General features: G+C 39.1%; 1 protein-coding gene across 1 annotated transcript in view; it reads right to left on the reverse strand.

The window, feature by feature from the left end:
- LOC105221947 (nuclear pore membrane glycoprotein 210) overlaps positions 1-23393 on the reverse strand; it is a 112978-nt gene that overhangs the window by 64173 nt on the left and 25412 nt on the right. Inside the window, exons 17-20 of the mRNA XM_049451708.1 lie at positions 22214-22332; positions 21776-21874; positions 19884-20120; positions 19655-19801 (exon numbers count right to left, since the gene is read on the reverse strand). Coding sequence (XP_049307665.1) covers positions 19655-19801; positions 19884-20120; positions 21776-21874; positions 22214-22332 — 602 coding nt within the window. The remainder of the gene's footprint in view (positions 1-19654; positions 19802-19883; positions 20121-21775; positions 21875-22213; positions 22333-23393) is intronic.

Here is a 23393-nt window from a genome sequence, read left to right on the forward strand (position 1 = left end):
TACTTTAATTTTACAATGTAATCGTAAGTCGCGGAGTTAAAACGTGATCACACTTATGCTAATTTTATAACAATTAAAAATTCTGTGATATAACCACATCCTACTGCTCCGACCAACTTCAAAAATAGTGTTCGATGTTATGGCATAAAAAACTACTCGCATAAACCATTACCATACTCGGCTAAAAATATATTGGTCCCACTATTTATACATAAAAGGGAAGAGACAGACGCTCGGTGAAATGTTTTTCCAAGGATGGTGTCATCTTGTATAGTTATAATACTCATATATTTCCTCTTTTCAAAGAAAAGAGTTCGCATATCGAAAATACGACCAAAACGAGTGCCAGGTTCCAATATTCCAATTGCACACGAAGTCAGCACACCTTATTTATTATATTAATTTTTTATTTTAATTATTATTATTATCATTATTTCGTCGAGAGAAATACGTTTGCTGGTCATGGACGCATCGATGCAGCAATTGATGACAACCGCAACAGATATGCGGCACGCGGAAAAAAATAATGAAAACCGTGAAACAAACACACATACATACATTCGTCCACATATCACCACAGGCGGGTGAAAATTAAAGCAAAAATCATTTGCTCGTGTTTTCAATTTGAAGCGCTTTAATTTTTTCCATGACCTTAATACACAAGCGCACTCGTACCGTGTTTTACGACCATAACTAACGGTGGTTATAAACTAAATTATGTTCTAGTGTAAAGAGTTACGACAACGTCACAATAGTTGCACGGACTCCAAGAGCGAAAACTTGGTCGAAAACTTGATCGAAACTCACACCGGCCAGGTAGTACGGGGCTCTTAACCTGATTTTTTCACGAAATTCGCATTTTTTTTGTATACTATGTATATGGTATCTCGTAAATGACAAGAGCTATAGAAACGATGTACATGACAAACTTCTAGGAAATTTTATTTGCTACAAAAAAGGTCCGAGGTCAAAATCGCTGTCTTTAATACTTCTCGAGATATTCGGCTTTTTAAGTAAGGCTATATAGAATTTCCATAGATGGTTTATAATAAAAATCTATGAAAATTCCATACCGCAGTTCTTGCACAAACTCTATTTTGTACACTTTCAGTTTAAGATCTCGATGTAAAATGCTCCAAGTCGTTTCAAATGTTGGTCCGAGTTTCTGCGAACGGCGCCGAATCGACTCTATACGGTCCTCGGTACGCCAGCTACGGCTGCTTTTTCAGTAGATAGGAAACAGTTCCCAAACAGCCTACAGAGGTTAGTTAGTGTCTAATCTATTTATGTCTAATATATTTTGTAATTTTTCTTAATTCTGCTTTCTCGTTATTTTGAAGACAGTTAAAACCAGAACTTTTTCCCGCAAACTTTGGAACTTTGAAATATACGTTGAAGGTCAATAAGTAAAAAGAAAAGCACACTGCGGCTTCTAAAATCAGATTTAGAGCTCTATGAAAATGTGAAAACCTACAGGTAACTGGGAAGGAATAGCAGTATTTTGGCCCAAACTTTGTAGATCTCATCGGTAACTTACAAAAAAGTTAGTGCATAATTTTTTGTTTTGAGGACTCGCACTCTAAAAATGGCGGCTTCTCGTTTAGCAACTGACAAATACTTTAGCGGCGTCTTCATGGTAGGTTAGGTTAAGGGTTTTGTTAACAGGGATTTCACTTGGACGGCTTAGAAAGCCAGTCGGTTGCGGTAACCCCCTAGAGTAATGTGAAATTTGCACTTTTGAAGTGACAACAGAAACCGAAAATTTTAGGAATCTATCAAGAAAATTCGAGAAATCATTATAAAATACCAACTCAACCCTCCAAGTTATTTATTTTTCTCTTTGTATAATCCGCATTGCGCCCATAACAATCTCTTGGAGCACACTGTATATGTAATATGTAAGTATGTAAATAAGGACGCTAATTATTTACAAAAGACCAATTAAAGCCAGTATTATTCGCGCTTTAAACACATATTTTTTCATTAATTTTGCAAGTATGTATACAATTCAGCTTTTTTGCCGTATTAAAATTAGTTTTTTGTGGAGTTATCTGTAACAGTTTTCACATACCGAAAGTTATTAATTCCTGTCACACAAAGCGCGTCTGCGCAAATAAACTTAATGACTATATTTATGCCATAAATTAAATATTTGCAATGAAACAGGAATAAAGCGTCAACAAATACATAAACACTTGTAAGTTCACACATACAAACGCATATACCACACAACTGTAATTACTTGTAAATATGTACATATATACAGATATATATATAGATATATACTTAATAAGTGCCTAGTGGCCGGTTGGCAATTTCAATTAGATTTAAAATTGATATGTTCAATTGTACCGTTAGCACCGTTAACACACACAATTGAGCAGAAGTCTCTCGCTTTTAATGGCAATTGAACAAATCAATTCTTTTATATATATTTACTAATTAAATGAAGCAAAAATATGTGTTGGAAAAAGTCATTAAGTGTTTATTGTAAAAGAAAAAATAGGTCACGGATCGATGATCACTTTCAAGCATAGCGATAGTCTAGTAAAATCGTAAAGGAAAAGCTTCTACCACAAAACTAGTCCCAAAAAGCTCCTTTCCAATTAGCGTCGTGACAATGATCTGATTCCGCCCATTCTATAGCCTTATATCTATGTGGATTGGTTTTAGGAGATAGAAATAACCGTTAGGCATCTATCGCAATATGTTTCGAGAGTATAGATAGGTTATATGGCTTATAGATATACCATATTTGCATTACATAGGCTGTTATATATATTTCTGGACTAGGCAACACTAAGTGTTGCCAGGTGCAATCTGACATTTCCATTGGAAAGTTTGACATTTTTTAGCATAACATCACTCAGAACGTTTTGTCATTTAATCGTGAATTGTTTTATTTACAGGGAATTAAAAAATTCATCTCGGCCAAAACATGGAATTAACTCGTGAACATTTTCGTGCGATCAATTTTCACAATTTTCGACGTGAATTATCACGACAAGAGTGCATCGATGAACTAAAATCTTTGTATGGCTATGAAGCACCATCCTATAACACTGTGAAAAACTGTTACAACGAATTCAATCGTGGCCGACGGTCGCTCAAAGACGAATTCCGTGAAGGTCGTCCAAAAACAGCCGTTGTGCCAGAAAACATCGATGCCGTACGTGAACTGATAATGCAAGACCGTCATGTAACCTACCTTCAGATAGAGGCATGCCTATACATTTCTCCCACCAGCATACATTCGATATTGCATGAACACCTGGCCGTAAGAAAGGTTTGTTCTCGTTGGATCCCGCACAATTTGACAATCGCTCAAAAAAAGGCTCGTGTGGATTGGTGTAAAGAAATGCTGAAAAAATACGATCGCGGTGCTTCAAAAGATGTTTATAAGATCGTCACAGGTGACGAATCATGGTTCTATGCGTATGAGCCCGAAACAAAACAGCAATCGACCGTGTGGGTCTTCCAAGACGAGCCAAATCCAACGAAAAAATAAAAAAACAACCATTTTCGTTGATAAATATTCCTATTTGCATTATTAGGCCAGAAATATGTATATACATATAGCAGCCCTCGTACAAAATTAAGATATTTAGTATAGCGGGTCGGCAATAAACCCTGCTGAACACTCTCGGAAGGTGCCGACTGGTAATAGATGTCTCAGTATCAGATAGGTGGCAGGGACGGACTCCTAACAAGGTAGAATCGAGCTGCCCTCGTGCCGAAGATCAACTGGGCTGAGAACCCTCAAATAAGTCCCGAACGAAGGTAGCGCCCTAGCGGGTAGCGGATGCTAAACACATCCTCTACACTCGTGGGCCCAGAATATAAACTAAAACAATGGGATGTACGCTAAATGACCTGCGGCCTTCACGAGCTTTCAACTCATGAACTCGATTTTAGTTTTGGAACTGAATTATAAGTAGGATTAACTTTGTAGGTATTCGGTGGAACCCTGGGCTAGTGGTTGCGGCATTCTAACATCTGAGTATGACGGGCTAATGTCGCAACCGCCACCGTCTCGTTAAAACCCTGGCAGCCATCAGAGTACGTTCCCACCTCATCATTAAGTTGGCGTGCTATGGGTAAGTTAAGATGACAATTTCTTTGAGCTGGTCGACACTGAAAGCATAGTCTCTTAAGGGCGTGCGTTAACCCTTGCCTTGGCCTCGTTACTGAAACAACCTTGAGACCATTAAACTTTTTAGGTGGGCGGAAGCGGCCTTGAGTGAAGATCCTATTTACATGGACAAGAAGCAACAAGATAAAACGAACGTTGACTAAAAGGTGACGAAGGGAAGTGAAGGGAGGGTGAGACCGATGCCCAGATCTGTCGGAACGTTACGGTGATAAGCATGCCGGGCAGGCATCTTCCACAAGGAATGGAAAAGAGTGACTACAGTTATCTTAATAAAGATAGTCAGATGGTCAGAGGAAACCCTGGGCCACCAGCAAAGTGAGAGTGTGCCAGATAGCACCATGGGCTTCAAATGCTCGTTAGATGTGAACAAAGCGAACCTTCATCTTCTAAAGCCTAGGATACTTCCGACGAATGCCAAAGCTGATGGCGCCCAGGCTTCAGATGCGGTGGGTACAACAGCTGAAGATGGCCAAAGATCATGAAAAGCGACCCGGGTTTTTCAGACATACTAAGTAATGCTTCCTTAACCTGTGGATTTGTAACACAAAATCGTACTCTTTTGTTTAGCCAATTAAAAAATAAAATTCTAAACTAATAACACTTAAAAACCAATCTCTCTTTCTAAATCATAAAAATCGAACGGAAAAAATTGCCAAAATAGCGAAAATCACGAATTTTAAGGTTATGTTTTATTTTAGCTTTCTAAATTTATATGCTGGAAGTGACGTGTGTTTGACGATTACTTCACAATGAATTGGCCATGTGGGGCCACACAAACAGCTTATGACGTTTTAGCACCCACAAAACAGTTTGGAAAATAAATCCATCAACTTAAGTAATATCTTTTAAATGCATTTACTCAACTATGAATAAATTGTTTAATGCACAAATTGAATGATTGCGCCAAAAGCAACAAAACCGAAGTAAAAACGGGAAATATGCTTAGTAAATATGCTTTTAGAAATACTTCATTTTTTACAATTTACAATTTACTACTTTGTTTTTATTATTTATAATAAAATTGAAAGCCATTCACTCAACCATTACAAGCTGACGTCGATGTTTAGCCAAATGCCCGCCCAGCCGCCTGTCGATATGCCACTGGAAGCCATACAAGAGAGTAGAGTACACACACACACGAATGCTTGAGAGAGCTGCACACCCGCACACTCACGCATATGTGAGCGCCAAGCAATTGCAGTGACATAGCAATAGCAATACACTGCACTTACTTTGCACGTCAATCAGGATTAATGTACTAAAAAGCCATTATTGGATTATGTCACATTCTAAAAACAAATATAATAAAAATTGCATACAACTTTGCAGCAATACAAATGCAACTGGAAGCTGCAGAGAGTGAGTGTCGAACACACACTAACGCACACATACAGATTTTCGCATGAATGTGTTTAGAAGTGAATTTTTGCAGGCAAAATACACATACATATGAACATACATGTATATATGTATATATGGTGGTGTGCTGTCCTTATACACATGTGTTGGTGTGTGTTTGAGTATAAGTGCGGCAGCAGTTAAAATCATAAAACGTATACGCTCACTCACATAACACATACATAAACCAATTCACAAATCCGCACACACATACACATATACGAGAGCGGTCCGATAACAACTGTGTCGCTCCGCTCGATGGTGCTACGAAAGAGAAGTTTACTATCGAATAATACATTCTCGTAGACGGCAACTGTGACGGCCGATTTTATGAACATATCAAAAGAGATGTATTAGGTTAGATGGCTGATCAAAGATCGCGGAGAGGTTAGCTTTACTGAGGGGAGAGGGATCACTAGATCTCTTGTGATCAATCTTGGGCCATCAAGGGCAAGAACACAAGAGGACACGGGAGCACCGATCCGCTCCCATTCTATCGATAGCGGTTCTAGAGTGCCTTTTCTTATTAGCTCATCAGTTTTACAGTTTCGTTTCCATACCAGTCTTATCACAAAGACACTTGATATTATTGATAGCGAGGTTAGGCACTCTTTGGGCAGCACAGTTAATGAGTTCAAGGCTTGTATCGCAGCTCTGCTATGGATGGTCACTTCTCTAAAAGAGGCCTGGAAGACACTGCAATAGCCAGGAAGTCCGAAACTGGAGTTGATAGAGAGCTCCGGACAGTAGATTCTACCACCAACCTTTTCCCTAAGCTTGGACCCATCCGTGAAGACAGTCACTGGCCCTCTCCTCCAGCAGCTTCTTACCACCCACTACTCCCTCGCCGGTATATGGCCAGAGCTCGGCTTAGCAACTCCATGACGCAAGTGATCCGGTATGAAGTTAAAGTGAGTGAGGATTTCCGAGTGTTGAGACCAACTTTCGCAGTCATACACCTTTCGGCAATGTCTAGGATGGCGTTAAGTGCATTACATCCCTATTTATCTATTAGTGGGTAATTCGATTCTTGAGTTTGGAAGGGAAATCCAGCAGTAAAATCTGCTGTAACTTCGAATGATGTCTGTAGTAACTCTCTCCTTCGATGACGACTATCAAAAATTATTGACGAGATCTCTTGTTTCCCTAAAAACCTTAATAGAAAGGAAATGGCTAGGGCTGATGAAATAATACATCTAGAACTGGTACCAAGTACATTCAAAACCAAGTAGACTCCACGAGTTAATGATGTGCCAATGCTTAGCTAGTAGAACCTAGGCTGCAAGCATGGTATACTATGTCTGTGAATATGACATGGTAAGAACAAGGTAAAACAGAGAGTCATTGGAAAAAGTCTACCATTGACTTTCTTTCTTAGCGACGATATTACCACGAGATTTACTTTCAAAAAACGATTCAATTTGTCACTACATAGATCTCCGGAACGTACATTTTGGACGAATTAAAGTAGTAGAAAAAGAGCTAAATTTAAGCAATTTTTTTTGTAGGTAAACTAATGATTGAGCCAGCCTCGTATGCTAACAAACAAGCTATGCGTGTATACCAACGTCAGACGTCGTCATTGACATCGAACGACAACTAATACAAGCCGAGCCGAGCAACTAATACACCCTACACTGACTGCCGCCATTTTTACGATTACATCCGGCCATCAAAGGAAGAATATTGACGTTAATACATTTGGAATCGAGCATATTCGCCCGCATATGTTTCGCTTTTGTTGTTGTTGTTGCTGCTGCTGCATAAGCATTTGGCAAAGTGCAAATTCATGCCACTAAAGTGCATGCCACGCTTGCTACTGCCCCAAAGTTGTGCTGCTATGGGCTACTATGCTGTGCTGTGTGGGGAGGAATGTCTAAGCGCAGGAATGCATGCAGGCATGTGTGTGGTGTGGCCATAGAACTCAATAAACGTGCACAATATTAAATGTTAAGCGTTAGAAATAATTTGCGCATTAAATAATGACGATGATGGTGACGAGAACTGCAGTGTCTTCGGTGAAAAAAAAAAATGAGGAACAGAAAAGCACAATTACTTGAAAGTAAAATTAAAAGAGCAGCAATAATGCAGAACGGAGTATCACACATTTTACATTTCGATTTTAGCAGCACATTTCCGCCCACAAAACGACTGTTGCGAAACATATCGCAAGGCGTTTAAAAGCCACTATCACATATGCATGGACTGACTTGAATTGCGGACTTTAAAATATGTCAGCACATTAAATGTTCCAACTTGTACGTGCCGAACCGCACAAGTGCAGTTGCCGCGTGACGTTTAAAGCTACGGTAGGTATCAACCAAAGTTCGGCTTTTTAGAATTTACAAAGTCTTAAGCAATTTAACGACAATATAGAGCAGTGTCGTTAAATATTCAAGATACCTGGCGACTTTAGATGTCCGATAGCCTTCAACAACGCTATATGGTTGGATATGATCGACGCTCTCGAAAAAAGCTAAAAATCTCCGACTACCTCGGATCTTTGGTGCGGAGCTACCTTAGTTACAGAAAACTGCTGTACCAAACCTTAAAGAGATCACGATCACGAACATCAGCTACGACGCTATACTAAATTTCGAAATGCCAGACGAATCGTACTTAGCGTAGCCAAATGCGGGCATCATTGCAGCAGTAATCACAGTACGAGACACAGTACGAGACACAGCGCAAGGAAAGCTTAATCAGGTCGTGATACGGACGCAAGCATGGCTCGACTCACACCACGTCCAGCTTGCTACGGAAGAAAATAGAGCTAATTATGCTAACAAAAAAGCACGGACCCCTCGAAATAAGTATACATCTTTAGATATTCTTAGGTCACAAAAAGCAGTAAACTAAGTACCTAGGCGCAAGACGAGTTTTAGGAAAATCAACCATCTAGAATTGGTATGCTAAATTTAGACGTGGTGAAATGAACAGTGGCCGCCCTAAAGAGGTAGTTACCGACAAAAAAATGAAAAAATTCTACAAAATAATATGTGACAACGGATGAAACGTGGCTCCATCATTTCTCTCCGAAGGCTAATCGGCAGTCATCGCATGCACACGTTGAGCCCACTACGAGCCCACTACAAATGGTGAAATGAAAGATTAAGTTGACTTTTACAAAGCATTATTGGACCGTTTAAAGGACGAAATAGTCGATAAATGGTCACATTTGAAGAAAATGGAAGCGCTATTTCAACAAACCATGGCACGATGGCAATAATCCATGAATTGGGATTCGAACTGTTTCCGCATTCACCGTATTCTTCAAATCTGGCCCCAGCGACTATTTCCTGTACTCAGATCTCAAAAAAAGCTCGCTGGGAACACATTTCCCTCGAATGAAGAGGTGATCGCCGAAATTGAGGCCTATTTTGAAGTAAAAAACAAATCTTTATCTTTCATTTGACTTTTCAATGTCACAAGAACACATACAATTTCATGGATTCTTGAAATTGATCACAAAGAGCACACCGCGATTGTGCTATCAATTGGTTCAAGGGTTTCTACATTACCGACAAACAAAAATTGTCCAAGTCTGCACCCTAGATTATATATAAGTTTCCACGATTGTTAGCTCTATGCAATCGAAACGGATCTTAAGTTTTACCCAGTAAGGGACTGCCGACCCGGAAACGGACTAAGTGGAACATTCATAGTTACCAACTATTAATGAACCTACTCGAAACATTTGTGGACATGTCGTGGATCGAACATAAGCTGTGACACTCAACCGATTGTCACTGAGACTGCTGTTTAAATCCTTGTGGCTCCTACTTCATGCATAGGATAATTGCTACTGCACCTAATCCTCTTATATCCGCTTCAAATACTATGATAAGCCGGGTCATAAAGAACTCTAAGACTAAAAGTTTGAGTCTATGGCTTGCCAGTTTTTAAGGAAAGGAAAGATTTCAAGCTACTCAAAATGTATCAGAAATAGGAGCTGTCAAAAACCCGCTTTACAAACGAATTTTTCTATAAACGATACAAAATGAAATTTCCGAAAGGACAGACGGATTCGGTTGAGATGGGCGTAAGAACAAGAAAAAGCAGGCTTGCTTGCCCATAATAATGTGATTCAAGCAGGCTTGCTTTTTCTCACACCTTTTCATGGAAGGTGTAATGAGGGATCACAACTTATTGGTATGAAATGCGGGCGTGAAAGCCGCTATAACCTAGCCTAATCTGAATTAGAAGCGTTTTTGTAATATTTTATCTATCTTTAGACTTTCTACTTCGTTTTTTTTTTTTTTTTTTTTTTTGAAAAAATAAAATTGAAAGCCTCTTCAAGACTAGCAAAATCCAGCAGAATCCAGAATTTATGAACTATTTAGATACACTAAAAGCCTACAGACAGTTTAGGTAGAGGTATTCTCATCTTAGCGCAGGCTGTACTTAGAAAGGCCTTAGTAGTATACAGAGAGGCATCTATATACGCATAGTAAGGTTTTATTTGTACTCTGTTGATCTGGAGCTTAGTACATCCTGAGTCATCTTACCAATAATCAGTTGTAGAAGCAATATATTTTAGACATAATTACAAGCTTAAGAAATTTGAGCTTTCTCCAACGCCATATACAGAATGAATTTCGATATAGTTGATATAAATAATTATTGAAAAATATTCTGCTCCTTCCTAGTGAATAGTCAGGACAATCGTCTGCAGTTAGCAGCCCACACATTTTTTTTCGTACAGACAACTGAGTAAGCGAACTTTTTCCAGTTCCCTCGTAAACACACATGTATTTGAGCATGTCTATTTAGCCATTGATATGAGAAACCCGTCAAAGCTTAAGCATTGCAACGAGTGCAACTCAATTGTCTCTCCATTGGGAGACATTGAAGATACTCAGATTGCAGGCAATTGAATTCTTTTACAGCAAACACTCTATACTACGGCTATTGTAATAGTTTGACGTTTTTTTGTTGTAAATACTTGTAGGTATTTGAGTATGCGGCCCGAGCCTTCTTCCGGACGCCACACTCACACTCACACTCAATCTCATTCAAGCATAGACAAGTGGAACTAGGGGGACTGCAGTGCTAACCGGCAGCACTATATTGTCTAGTTTTCGACCTACTTAAAGTTGCCCGTCCGTCAGCGGCGTTCAGTCTTCAGTGTCTAGCGGCGAGCGAACGAATACACGCTCAGACAATTGTCTGTGTAGCACAAGTGGGTAATGGACATGGGACAATATGCGGAGCAGTAGTTGGCAATGAGTGCGACATGAAGTGTAGTCTCTTGAAAATTGAATCGAATCAAGGAATTGTTTTGTGTAAAGAATCACATTATTATGGGCAATTGAAACTGCAACTTGATATGTAAGCACACACACCCATACACACACAAACGGTGAGTGGTTGAGAAAATTGCTAACCGAGCAGCTTTACTCACCGCTCCACTTCTCTGCTCTTGTTGGCTTTCGGTTAAGTAATACGAAAACTTTTCAGTTGACTTTTCTACTTAAGATAGCAATTTTTCGGACGAATTTGAAATTTCGAGTATGCGAGCAGCACTTGACTGCGAGCCAAGGCGAAGGAAAAGTACTTTGGTTAGTGTATTTTTCTTAGTTATGCAGCGAGTACATTAAAGAAATGCCCTTGAATGGTCGATTAGCAGCTGCCGCAAAATTTGTGGTAAATTTTAAAAGTCACTCTACAAATGGGGAAATAAGCACAAATTACTGGAAGCTAAAATTTTATGAAAATTTTCGCAGAAAATGTTGAAATAATACAATTTTAATTGACACATAGATATGAGAAGCGATCCTGCCACCCCGAATAAGAGAATGAGAGGATTGGCGGTACGAGTTTTCGACGAACAGCAGTACATCACTCTTCGAATGGTTCAGAACATAGAACTTCTAGAATCCGTAGAGAAGTATCAATCACTTTTTTTGATGACTCTCAAACAAATATCGGGTCGTATTTACATTGTTTTTGAGAACTGATTCCTTTATTCACACAAGTAAGAAACAGTACTATCGTCGTATTACCTTTACAGCGAACTTATGCTAAAATTTAGTGAGGATTTTCATAAAGTTCCAGGAAGCACGAAGTTTTGTGACAATACATTCACATTACACCATAAACCCACATATATAATAGTCCTTGCGAGAGTAAGAGCGGGTAAAAATCAAGCACCATCCTGCCCGACCCGCCTAAAAAAGGTGTTGAAAACGCTTTTCCCAAGGCAAGAACCCAAATCGATCAGAACGATACCAGCCGTACTGGAAACCTCAACAGTCGACTAGAAGGAGGTAATGGAAGTGGCGAAGAGATTTGGCAACGCAAAGACACAAGGATTTGAAGGCATGCGCTGATTTGCATACGTCTAGAACGTCACCCAGAAAAAGAATCTCCTGAAATGTATGAAAACCAATTTGGATTCAGATGACATCGATCCACATTAGACGCAGTCGAAAAATTGAAGGGCATTGTGGCCAAGGTCATAGCGATAAAAAATATTGCGCAGTTCTCACGCTTGACGTGAAAAACGCTTTCAACTGGTGCATTGGCCACATTTAATGAAGGCATTAGAGGTAAAAAAAACGCCTCAGGGTATCTGCTAAGTACAATTGTCTGACAGACCACTGCTGTACGATGCTAATTCAGGTCTAAAACGCTACATTGAGACAGGTGGGGTACCACAAGCCTCCTTTACTATGGAATGTGCGAAGCATTGATTGCAATAACATTGTAACGCAAGATTGAGGTTCCTTAGCGTTATGACATTGAAAAATGATGTGGTAAGGCGGTCTTGTCGGGAATCGTGGCCAATATTGTTGGCCCAACCCAAAGTAGCAGAGCTCTGCTAGCTAAAGTTTGACAATCAATACTTATTTACGCAGCTATGAGGGACAGCCCTGCGTCAAAAAACATAAAGATGTCTTAATTTTTACTCAAGTCACAGCTTGCACGGACGGACAGGGGGATTTCAACCCGTCTCGTCATCCTGTTCATTTATATATATATATATATATATAACCCTATATCTGTCTCGCTTAGTTTTAGTTGATATAGTACATATGTACAACCGTGAGATGAACAACAGAAGTATACTCTGTAGCAATATGTTGCAAGAGTATACAAATGGTATCGAAAAGTTGGAGGACCGCTTTAAATAGTACAGGGATTGTTCGGAAAGTAATAGAACTGATTTTCTTCCGCCGCGATTGCACTTCGGAGCGTGCGCTCACCGACTGGATTCGGTAGAGGGCGTTCCTAGCTAACGAGCGGCTGGTCAATTGTCCCCAAGCACCTGGAGAGTCAGTACAAACATTTTCGCGCGATGTGTTTCTATGAGTGGTGCAAGCCTAAAATGCAGCGTTCGTTAGAGCAGAGGTACGCGATTTAATTCTGTGTTAAACTCGGTAAATCTGCGAGAATGACGTTTGATATGATTAAACTGGCTTACCCAGATGTTGTTTTAGCTAGAAGCGGAGTGTTTCGGTGCCACCAGGTCTTTTTGGCACGCTGAATGAGCAAATCCAAAGTGAAAACGATGCTCATTGTCTTTTTAGACACCAAAGGCATCGTTCACAATAACTTTGTTCTTCCTGGACAAACCGTCAACGCCAAGTTTTACGTAGAAGTCCTCGCAGCCGATTGGAAGTGGCACCATGACAAAGCCCCTATCCTATTACTACATTTTTATTACTTTCTGGAGAAAACCCTGAATATCACCCTTGAAAGCAACTATTGTATGTTGAATAAAAATCAAAATGTCCTGTTATTATAAACTCTATCCTGTTATGTTTAATGCTTAACATCATCAAACTCAAGTTTAGCTGACAAATGTGTTGCAAAAATTCAGTAATAATTTTGCAAATTTAGGTCAATATTAATTTGCATATTTCAAAAACCGGCAATTTTAGAGCTACGAAAGACAGAATGAACCAAAACTGAAGAGAGTAGCGAATCGAACAGACAACTGTCATAAATTCAGAAAGCTGATATGGTCAAATAGAGATAGAATAGCAAGTAGTTATACCAAGTTAATACCTCAACTACATACTTGTATTATTTTCAATTGAATTTTTGTTTTGTTATTGTATTCACATGTAACTTTGTAGAAAATGTATACATATATCCAACGCGGCAACCCTGTAAATGAACTACATACAGGTATAACGTCCAGTGCTCAAGCATCATCGAACCTCATTAAAAATGAAGAGGCATAAATGGCTGAATGTTATGCAAACCATTTCCGCACACACACACACATACAACTAACGGAAGTGAACGAGCGCAGCAGTATGCTTGGGCAGGGCAATGGTGGAGAGAAAACAAGAAATAAAAAGAAATTATTCAATAACCAAACATTTCCTTCGGTGGGCATGCATCCGCCAACGATTGAATATATGTATGTGTGTGTGCGTGTATGTATGCACGAGGAATTCTTATATTTAATGCAGGTGCACGTACCTGGCGCACAACTAGGCGGACAAACGTTTTCATTTCCGTCGCCAGCATCAAACCAGCGGCAGCACCACTCTTCCTCCACTCTCTTGTCCAACGATAGCAACATTAACGGCATCTGCATTAGCGGCATCATCGACATGCCCCGCCCATCAGTATTGCCGATACTCGGCATCATCATTAAAAGTAAGTGTGTGTAAAGAGCGTACAATGTTACCGTTAGTTATAAGTATGTGTATGCCGTACAATTGCACGAAAGGAAGTGAAATTGCATTGTGCTGCAATTGCATTAATGGCGAATTGTACTCGGAAAATTACTTTATAATGCAAGAGAAATAACTGCAAAAGCAGCTGAGATGGCGCATGACATCACCATTATACGCCGTTATATTACATACAAACAAGCATATGCGCTTGTATATGAATAACGGGTAATTTGTCGACACTTGAGTTGCACACAAAGGGAAAGCAAGGCAATAATTTTCTCTCAAAATAGAAATAAGTGACACAACAAAAGCGTGGACTTGGTAATCAGAAGCCACTTTCATAACGGGATATTTAGATTAAAAAGTCGAACTGTATGTTTCCTTGTATCGCAATGCAAGTGATATGAGAAAAGTGTTGGAATCGATTATTATACAACAAGCGCGTCAAGGAATTTTTATAAAATTCTTGCAGTTTCTCACCAAGGCAAGTGCCTCATACAAAGCTCACCCGCAGATGGCGCTGGCATTGAATTACATATGTACTTGCAATGGATAAAAAAAACGAATTTTACGAGTAGGTCCTTGTAGTACTAGATTCCAGCATAAGAAAGTTACTCAAGCTACCTGTCTGTCTCCAGATCGAAAAAACACCAACCAAATCGATCATGTTGTGATAGACGGAAGACACGTCTCCAGTGTTTTAGACGTGAGTACGGTTGCGCATTGACAACCTCAAATACCTCTTAGTTCGAGAAATTACTAAGAAAGCTATTTCAGAATTTGGTTGAGTTCACTTATCGCTCAAGTGCTTTAAAATTTTCATTTGAAATGCTAAGTCGCAAGTAAAGCTCCAAATATCACTCTTTTAAAGCATAGAAATTCGCAGAGACATTTTCCGCGAACAATTTTGCCTTTAAAGCATTCGTCAAAACGAGCAAATAAAAGGCAGTTCGAGGCATATTCAAATAACGTTTTCCGTTGAAAAATAGAACTTCAGTCAACATTCATCTTGAGCCCACATTTCCGTTTCAGCGTATATCCGGCGTCTTTTTTGTATGCCTTTTTTATATCCGTTTCTGCTGCAGAACTCTTGTGTTGCATGTGGGATCAATTTAATTTTGCACAGACATAGAAAAACTTCCATTCGAAAAAAATATGCGCATAGCTCTCAATATGTGAATGTATTAATGAATGTGACACACGCACGCACACACATGCAACCCGCAGGAGCACATACACAAACATATTTAGGTAAAACGGGGTTCCTACGTCACGTCTCTCCGCTACAGAGGAAAAAGTGTGGAAAATTACGCGAAATACGGTAAAGTTGTGCTAACGGTAGTTATGGCAACGCGCAGATGTCAACTGATCTCAAGTGAATTGGGAGGCCTTGGGAGCTGTTCGGCTTATTGTCGGTCGGTCAATTCGTGTGTAGTTTTTGTAGAACAAAAACAATAAATACAGCTACAACAAGCGACGAAAAGAAACAATAACAAATACAAATAATAAAAATAACAACAACTGTCAGCAGCAGTAATAACAACAACAATAACTACAAATGACAACAACAAAGTCAACTGAAGAGGAAGCAACAAGAATTGTACATAACAACAACAACAAAAATTATAACAAAAAGTCAACTAAAGCAGCAATAACAACAACAGCAATTATAACAAATAGTCAACTAAAGCAGCAATAACAACAACAATTGAAAGTTATAGAAACAGCAACTCCAACTAACAAAAACAATTGCAAATAGCAACAACAACAACAATGACAACAAAAAGTCAGCTAAAACTGCAATAACAACAACATTATATGCAAGTTATAGAAACAACAACAACAACAGCAACTCCAATTAAAAACAACACTTGCAAATAGCGGCAACAACAACAATTTCAACGTCAGCTGCCGCAACAACAACAACAAAGTCTACTTCAGTAGCAACAACAACAATTGCAAGCAAGAGAAACAAATACAACAACAACTATTGCGACTGCAACTTTAACTGTAACTGACTGACTGATAAATTGAGAATTTCAAGATTTTCGAAAGTCAGATTTTTTTCGATTTTTTTTTTGCAGATTTTTGTTAGCTATTTTCGCTTATTCACTAGATCTTTTACGAACAAGCAAACTTTCAACATTTAACTTATTCAAAAGTATTTCATTACTTGACTTTGCCATTTCAGTTTATGAAGAGTGAAACGAGAGGGGCGCGCAGCAAGCGATGGCGGGCAATCGGAACGGAGCCATTTCCAAAGAAGTTCGAGAGACAAATGCGTTGAGTGAAAATACGATTTATTTTCAGTTTTCCTCGCATTTTTTTTTCTTTTTTTTTGCTTTTGTTGCTTTTTTTGCATTATTGTATTTTTAATCTGGCAAAAAGTACATTCCAAGATTAAACGCATTTTAATGGCAGATTGATAAAGTTGTAAATCAAATGCAATCGCAAGCTTGTTTCTCTCTCTTCGAACTTAAATAGTCGCCTAAAAGTATGTCACTTGCAAATTGTAATAAACTTAAGTACAAAACGGAGAAAGCATGAGCTCCAAGCGCACACACTTACTTACATACGTACACATACACATACGCAAGGACGCACGTATGTGTGCGTGTAGAGCAGAAATTAGCTTCAGGATGCTGGCACAAAAGCAAAGAATTTCAATTTGAATTTATTGCCAAAGCGAATGGAAAAGATATCTTTCCGCCATAGAAGAAATGTCTGTCTTAAATGTGTAGATTGAGCGCCCGAGGCTTTTTAACTTTTCAAATCAATTTTCAGTGGTATGAGCACAAACTAAGTTCTTACTAATCAATTAAAAAGCGGGCCAGCTGCAGAACGGTGCTGACAAAACGAAGAAAAAATAGAAACGTTTTAAAAAAATTTCAAGAAAAATGAGCAAAAACGTTAACACCGGCCAGTTTTATTTGCAACTACATACTATAATGGGCCTATCTGAACAATTTGTTAAGAGATTTTAGCACTACCTTGGATAACAATCTTCGCCAACTTTGGTGACGATAGCTTGTCAAGTAAGAAAGTTTTTCATAAATGAACTCGTATTTTATCGGCTAGTTTGTATCTGGCAATACTATACATCTTTGAAAGGTCTTGACATAACCTACAAAACGACGCTATGCATGATTAATTTGGATATTGCGTTCAAAAGTTATAGACGTGTAAACATGGAGTTCACCAATGCCGAAATTCGCGCTATTTTAAAGTTATCCTTTGTTAAAGGCAAATCGGCTAGAGAAACTTTCCGTGAGATTAATGATGCTTTGGCGAATGGTACTCTATCACTTCGAACTGCGGAGGAATGGAGCACGGATAAGCCAGCTGGCGCAAGACCTGTGACGACGAATACCGATCAAATCATGGAAAACATCGAGTTAGACCGGCATGTGGCATCTCGTGACATTGCCCAGAAGATGGGAGTTAGTCACCAAACCATTTTAAACCATCTGCAGAAGGCTGGATACACAAAAAAGCTTGATGTTTGGGTGCCGCATGATTTGACGCAAAAAAACCTTCTGGACCGAATCAACGCCTGCGATATGCTGCTGAAACGGAACGAACTCGACCCATTTTTGAAGCGGATGGTGACTGGCGACGAAAAATGGATCACATACGACAATATCAAGCGAAAACGGTCGTGGTCGTCCCAAACAGTGGCCAAGCCGAGATTGACAAGCTAGAAAAATTTTGCTATGTGTTTGGTGGGATTGGAAGGGAATCATGCACTATGAGCTGCTCCTATAGGGCCAGAGGCTTAATTCTACCATCTACTGCGAACAACTGGACCGTTTGAAGCAGGCGATCGACCAGAAGCGTCCAGAATTGGCCAAGAGGAAGGGTGTAGTGTTCCATCGGGATGACGCCAGACCACACACTTCGTTGATGACTCGTCAGAAGCTATGGGAGCTCGATTGAGAGGTCTTATCGCATCCACCATATAGTCCGGACATAGTGCCAAGTGATTACCACCTGTCCCTGTCCATGGCGAACGCCCTTGTTGGTGTAAAGTTGAACTCAAAAGAGGCTTGTGAAAAGTGGCTGTCCGAGTTCTTCGCAAATATGGAGTTGGGTTTCTACAAGGGGACTATTATGAAGTTGCCGTCTAGATGGAAACAGATTATCGAATAAAACGGCGCATATTTGAACTAAATCCGATCACTGTAACACTTTTTATAAAGCATTGAATAAAGAGCAAAAAGCGGAAGGGAGATATTTGACAACCTAATATTGCCAAATTTCAGGTGAAACCAAACATTGGAAAATTGAACTCAGAAAAAAATGCTTGCCAAAAATCGAAAAATCGTCGCTAAAGGTGGTCTGATAAATAGAATCCTCTAGTGACCTGTGCTAACTCTCGCATCAGATCATCTGCCCATGATTATCTCGATCGAGGAACCTCCCGACTTTGTTTCTGTGGACAACCGTACCTTCGTTAATAACGAAGCTGTTTAAGATAATTATTGTGATACCTTAAGCCATGTCGACCCCCGTGATATTCGAACAAGAAATGGATAGAGCACCTACAGTCTTGCAACTTCTCCACCGGAGTAATTAAGCGTTGGATTACCGTCAACGCTTTGTCTAACTCGAAGAGACATGATGACCAAGTTGAAATTCAATTCAATGGCCATGCCTTTTCGGACCCGAAGAAGTGCGCGAGCTATTTTAGCCGACATTTACACTACATCCTTCGGTAGACAAAGCCGAACGATGTGTTAACTGACTGTGCAAATTATCAAAAGACTACGCACCACTTACTTTTACCGATGAGGAGGTTCGAAGTGTCATCAATGAAACAAAATCGTTTGAAAATTTTTCTCTCCCCAGTAGTGAAGACACTAGAGGTCCTGAGTCTAGCAAACCACCTGCATGGCTTCTAAAAATTCACAGCCTTAGATATGTAGTTTATGGCCTCAACCCAAACCCCTGCGCGAAGATGATTCTCGTAGCGTTGGTTTGGTCAAAAGCCCTTGACACAGTCAGCCACACAACGCTACTTGAGGACATCGAAAAATCTACGTTGTTTGTTGGAAAATGTTACTCTATACAACATATATTCCGATTCATAGCAGCCATTATAGGCACTCTCTTCACTCATGGATTGAAAAATAAGCAGTACTTAAACTCTAGACATTAAGAAAGCTCTGTTAGAACACAAAATGTGAATTTCCGAAAAAAGTAACTGGTGATAATAATTTTATGCGAAAATATTATAAATTGTATAACTAATCGTCTTTGATCATTGATTTGTGTAAGCTTTCACACAATGAACACAAATGAACCACCTCAAGGGTGTTGCATAATATAAATTGTGGCGAAATTCCGCAGTTTAAACATGCACGTGTTAGTATTTCGCGCACAATTTCTTAAACCGACACAAAATACTTCATAAAAGTGTATAAAATTGAATATGTAAGTATGAATGTGTTCGTGTGCGTCCACTTACCTCCACCTTCTGCAGCACTTTATCCAGTCCAGTGATTGTTAAATCTTGTTCTTGCAACTCGGTCGCCTGCAGCGCTTCCGGTGTAACACGCACACCGGGTACAAATTTCAATGACATAACATCCGATAAACCGTTCGGCAGCTGGGCCTGCAAAGCGAGCGAACAACAAACATAAAAACAAATATAGTATACAACATAAATAAAATACAATAAAATAAAAGCAACGTACCTCCAAATCGAAGTGGACATCATTAGTCTTCACAATGCTGAGTACTTCATTGAAATTCGACGACAGTTCAATCTGACACGCATAGCGTCCGGTGGCGGCCTCGAATATGGGCGTTACCGCATAATGCTCGAGTAGCTTGCGCCCCAAGGCCTGTTTGGATGCGAGGCGGCACGTAAATAGTTTAACCGTAGACATGCGTTCAAGGGCACTCGAACATTTCGAAATATTTCTGGCGAGCTAACGAGGTGACGAGGCGGCAGCGAAGCAAAGGACGCAGTGGAAAAGAGAATTGTAAGTAATTTTTTGGAAGAAATATACAAAAATTATAAATGCATGTTTGTATGTGTGTGTATAGCAAGCAAATGCGAATTTAAACTGCAAATAAATATAACGGTTACAGTTACTTTCTTTGCTTTGCAAAAAGTAGCATAAATGCGCTTATTTCGAGCCAATGCCTCAAGTGGCTGGCAACTTTCACAAATACTCTTGCAAACACTAAACATAGAGAGCGATATATTATATGTGTACATACAGTTGAGTTCAAAAAAAGTGTAAAGCCTAAAAACGAAATATTATAGATTTCTTAAAAAAAAACAAAAAAAAAAAAAAAACAAAAAAAAAAAAACTTCGAAAAAAGAAAAAATTGAGGTTATAAGAAGTCTAGTAAAAGAAAATCACTATTTTTCCTACTGATAGGCCTAAGTAGTCTGCTTTATAAGAGCAATCTGGTTACGCAATATGGCGATAGAAAGATAACATTATTCTAAAACAAGTAAGGAAGGGCTAAGTTCGGTTGTAACCGAACATTTTACACTCTCGCATGATAAAGTGATAATCGAGATTTCATTATCCGTCATTTACCTATCATCATTGGTTCCTAATGTATATATTATACAAAGAAGGCATCAGATGGAATTCAAAATAGCGTTATATTGGAAGAAGGCGTATTTCGTACATGTCATCAATCATGTACCGAATTTCATTGAAATCGGTCTAGTAGTTCCTGAGATATGGTTTTTGGTCCATAATTTTTTAAAAAAGCCTGGTTACAGCTTCCTTCTGCCATTTCTTCCGTAAAATTTAGTGTTTTTGACGTTTTTGTTAGTCGGTTAATGCACTTTTAGTGATTTTCAACATAACCTTTGTATGGGAGGTGGGCGTGGTTATTATCCGATTTCTTCCATTTTTGAACTGTATATGGAAATGCCTGAAGGAAACGACTCTATAGAGTTTGGTTGACATAGCTATAGTAGTTTCCGAGATATGTACAAAAAACTTAGTAGGAGGCGGGGCCACGCCCACTTTTCAAAAAAAAATTACGTCCAAATATGCCCCTCCCTAATGCGATCCTTTGTGCCAAATTTCACTTTAATATCTTTATGGCTTAGTTATGACACTTTATAGGTTTTCGGTTTTCGCCATTTTGTGGGCGTGGCAGTGGGCCGATTTTGCCCATCTTCGAACTTAACCTTCTTATGGAACCAAGAAATGCGTGTACCAAGTTTCATTATGATATCTCAATTTTTACTCAAGTTACAGCTTGCACGGACGGACCGACGGACAGACATCCGGATTTCAACTCTACTCGTCACCCTGATCACTTTGGTATATATAACAACCCTATATCTGACTCTTTTAGTTTTATGACTTACTAACAACCGTTATGTGAACAAAACTATAATACTCTCCTTAGCAACTTTGTTGCGAGAGTATAACTAGACTGGCCGTATCCCATAAGTCATTCTTCCTAAATACTATTACACATACTTTCAAAGTACTATTTTATCAATTTCAGTTCATCAATCTTTTATATACTCTATATATATTTTAAAACCACACTTCTATTATTTTGACCACAACTGTATATGTGGTATATGGGGTTTGATACTCACCAAGTTGGTAAACTTATCCACTTGCAAATGATTGCGCACAACCAAATGTCCTCGATACGTTGAACCGCTAAATATATCGAATGATTTCAATAATTGAATCTGCAAAGTAAACGCAAACAAACGAAAAAGTTAGTGAACAACTTTACAAGTGGCGCGTAACCAGACATATACATATGGACATATGTACATATGTACATAGGCAGACACATTTATAAGCAAATATAAAATTCCAAGAAAGCAAACACTTTAACCAAGCATTTCATGAGTGGCGCGCGTCGGCGGGTGCTGTGTGACACCGTCAACCCGCAGCTCAAATGGAAATTTGCAAAGAGAATATTCTCTACTTTTTCGATTTTTTTTCATATTTGAAAAAATAAATATTTTTTTTCATATTCCGATAATTTCCAGACCTTTCAAGTTTTGGCAAGAGCTACTTACCACATCCGCATCACGAACTTCGACATCGTATTTTATGGCACTGCCGCTGGCCTTATCGCCGTTGGAAACGACGATTTTCTCGCCCAATTTAAGACGATTGCCCAAAACACGTGCCACTCCTGCAAAGATTATGGAAGTGAAAGAATACAGTTCAATTTGTTTATTGGCATTTGTTTTTTTTTGTATTATTACTATTATAGTCTTATAGATGTAATCATAATATGTATGTAAATACTGGTGATTCCTGGAAAGTTGCTCATATTTTCAATAAAGATTTGTTGCACGGTGCATTCCTTATTGTATTCAGGTCTCATGGTGTCAAATTCAATAACAGTCATAGCCAAAACGACCGGTGTTCTAAGCTGCCTAACGTGAGATCCTTCTTAGGATCAGCCTTTTAACCTAACCTAATCATAGTCAAATCAGTCACAATTGCTTTGTTGATGTGAGATATCATCACAATTTAAATCGAGTTTCTTTCTGTTTTTTTCTCTGTACTTGATGAAATGGAATTATAACGAATGATCCAAGTAGAGGTACCTTTTTTAATAACCTTTTTTGGCAGATCTCGCGTAAGTAGTACCAGTTTTGTTTGGTATTTTATCATGGAAAGACTTGCGCGGGAACACTTCGGTGAGCAGATAATTTCACGTTTTGGAATATCACAGCGTTAGACTTTTTCCTGTGTGGATATGTATAGTCTAAATTATATGCGAACAATCCCGCTTCGATTCAGTCCTTGGAATAAAACACGTTTGTCATTCGCCAGTTAGCAGTCAAAATGCTCGAAGAAATCTTCATAAGTGAAGGAACTTTTGTTATTGTGAACAATTGAATAAAAAGGAATTTCGCGTGACAATAATAATATTCCTTTTAAAGGGAAAAATGCAGTGGAAGCAGGAACTTGGCTTGATGACGAGTTTCTGGACAGTTATTCTTCTTTATTGCTGTAGACACCGCAATTGGAGATTCCAAGCGTAGCTGAGGCCTTCTCCACCTGATCTTTTCAACGGAGTGAAGGTCTTCCTCTACTTCCGCCGGCGAGTACTACGTCGCATACTCTCAAAGCCGGAGAGTTTTATCCATTTGGACGACATAACCTAGCTAGCGTAGACATTGTAACTTAATTCGTCGAACTATGTCAATGTCGTCGTATATCGTTACTCGAATAGTTTTAAGA

This window comes from Bactrocera dorsalis, chromosome 3 (assembly GCF_023373825.1).
Source record: "Bactrocera dorsalis isolate Fly_Bdor chromosome 3, ASM2337382v1, whole genome shotgun sequence".
In the NCBI taxonomy this organism is placed as follows: Eukaryota; Metazoa; Arthropoda; class Insecta; order Diptera; family Tephritidae; genus Bactrocera; species Bactrocera dorsalis.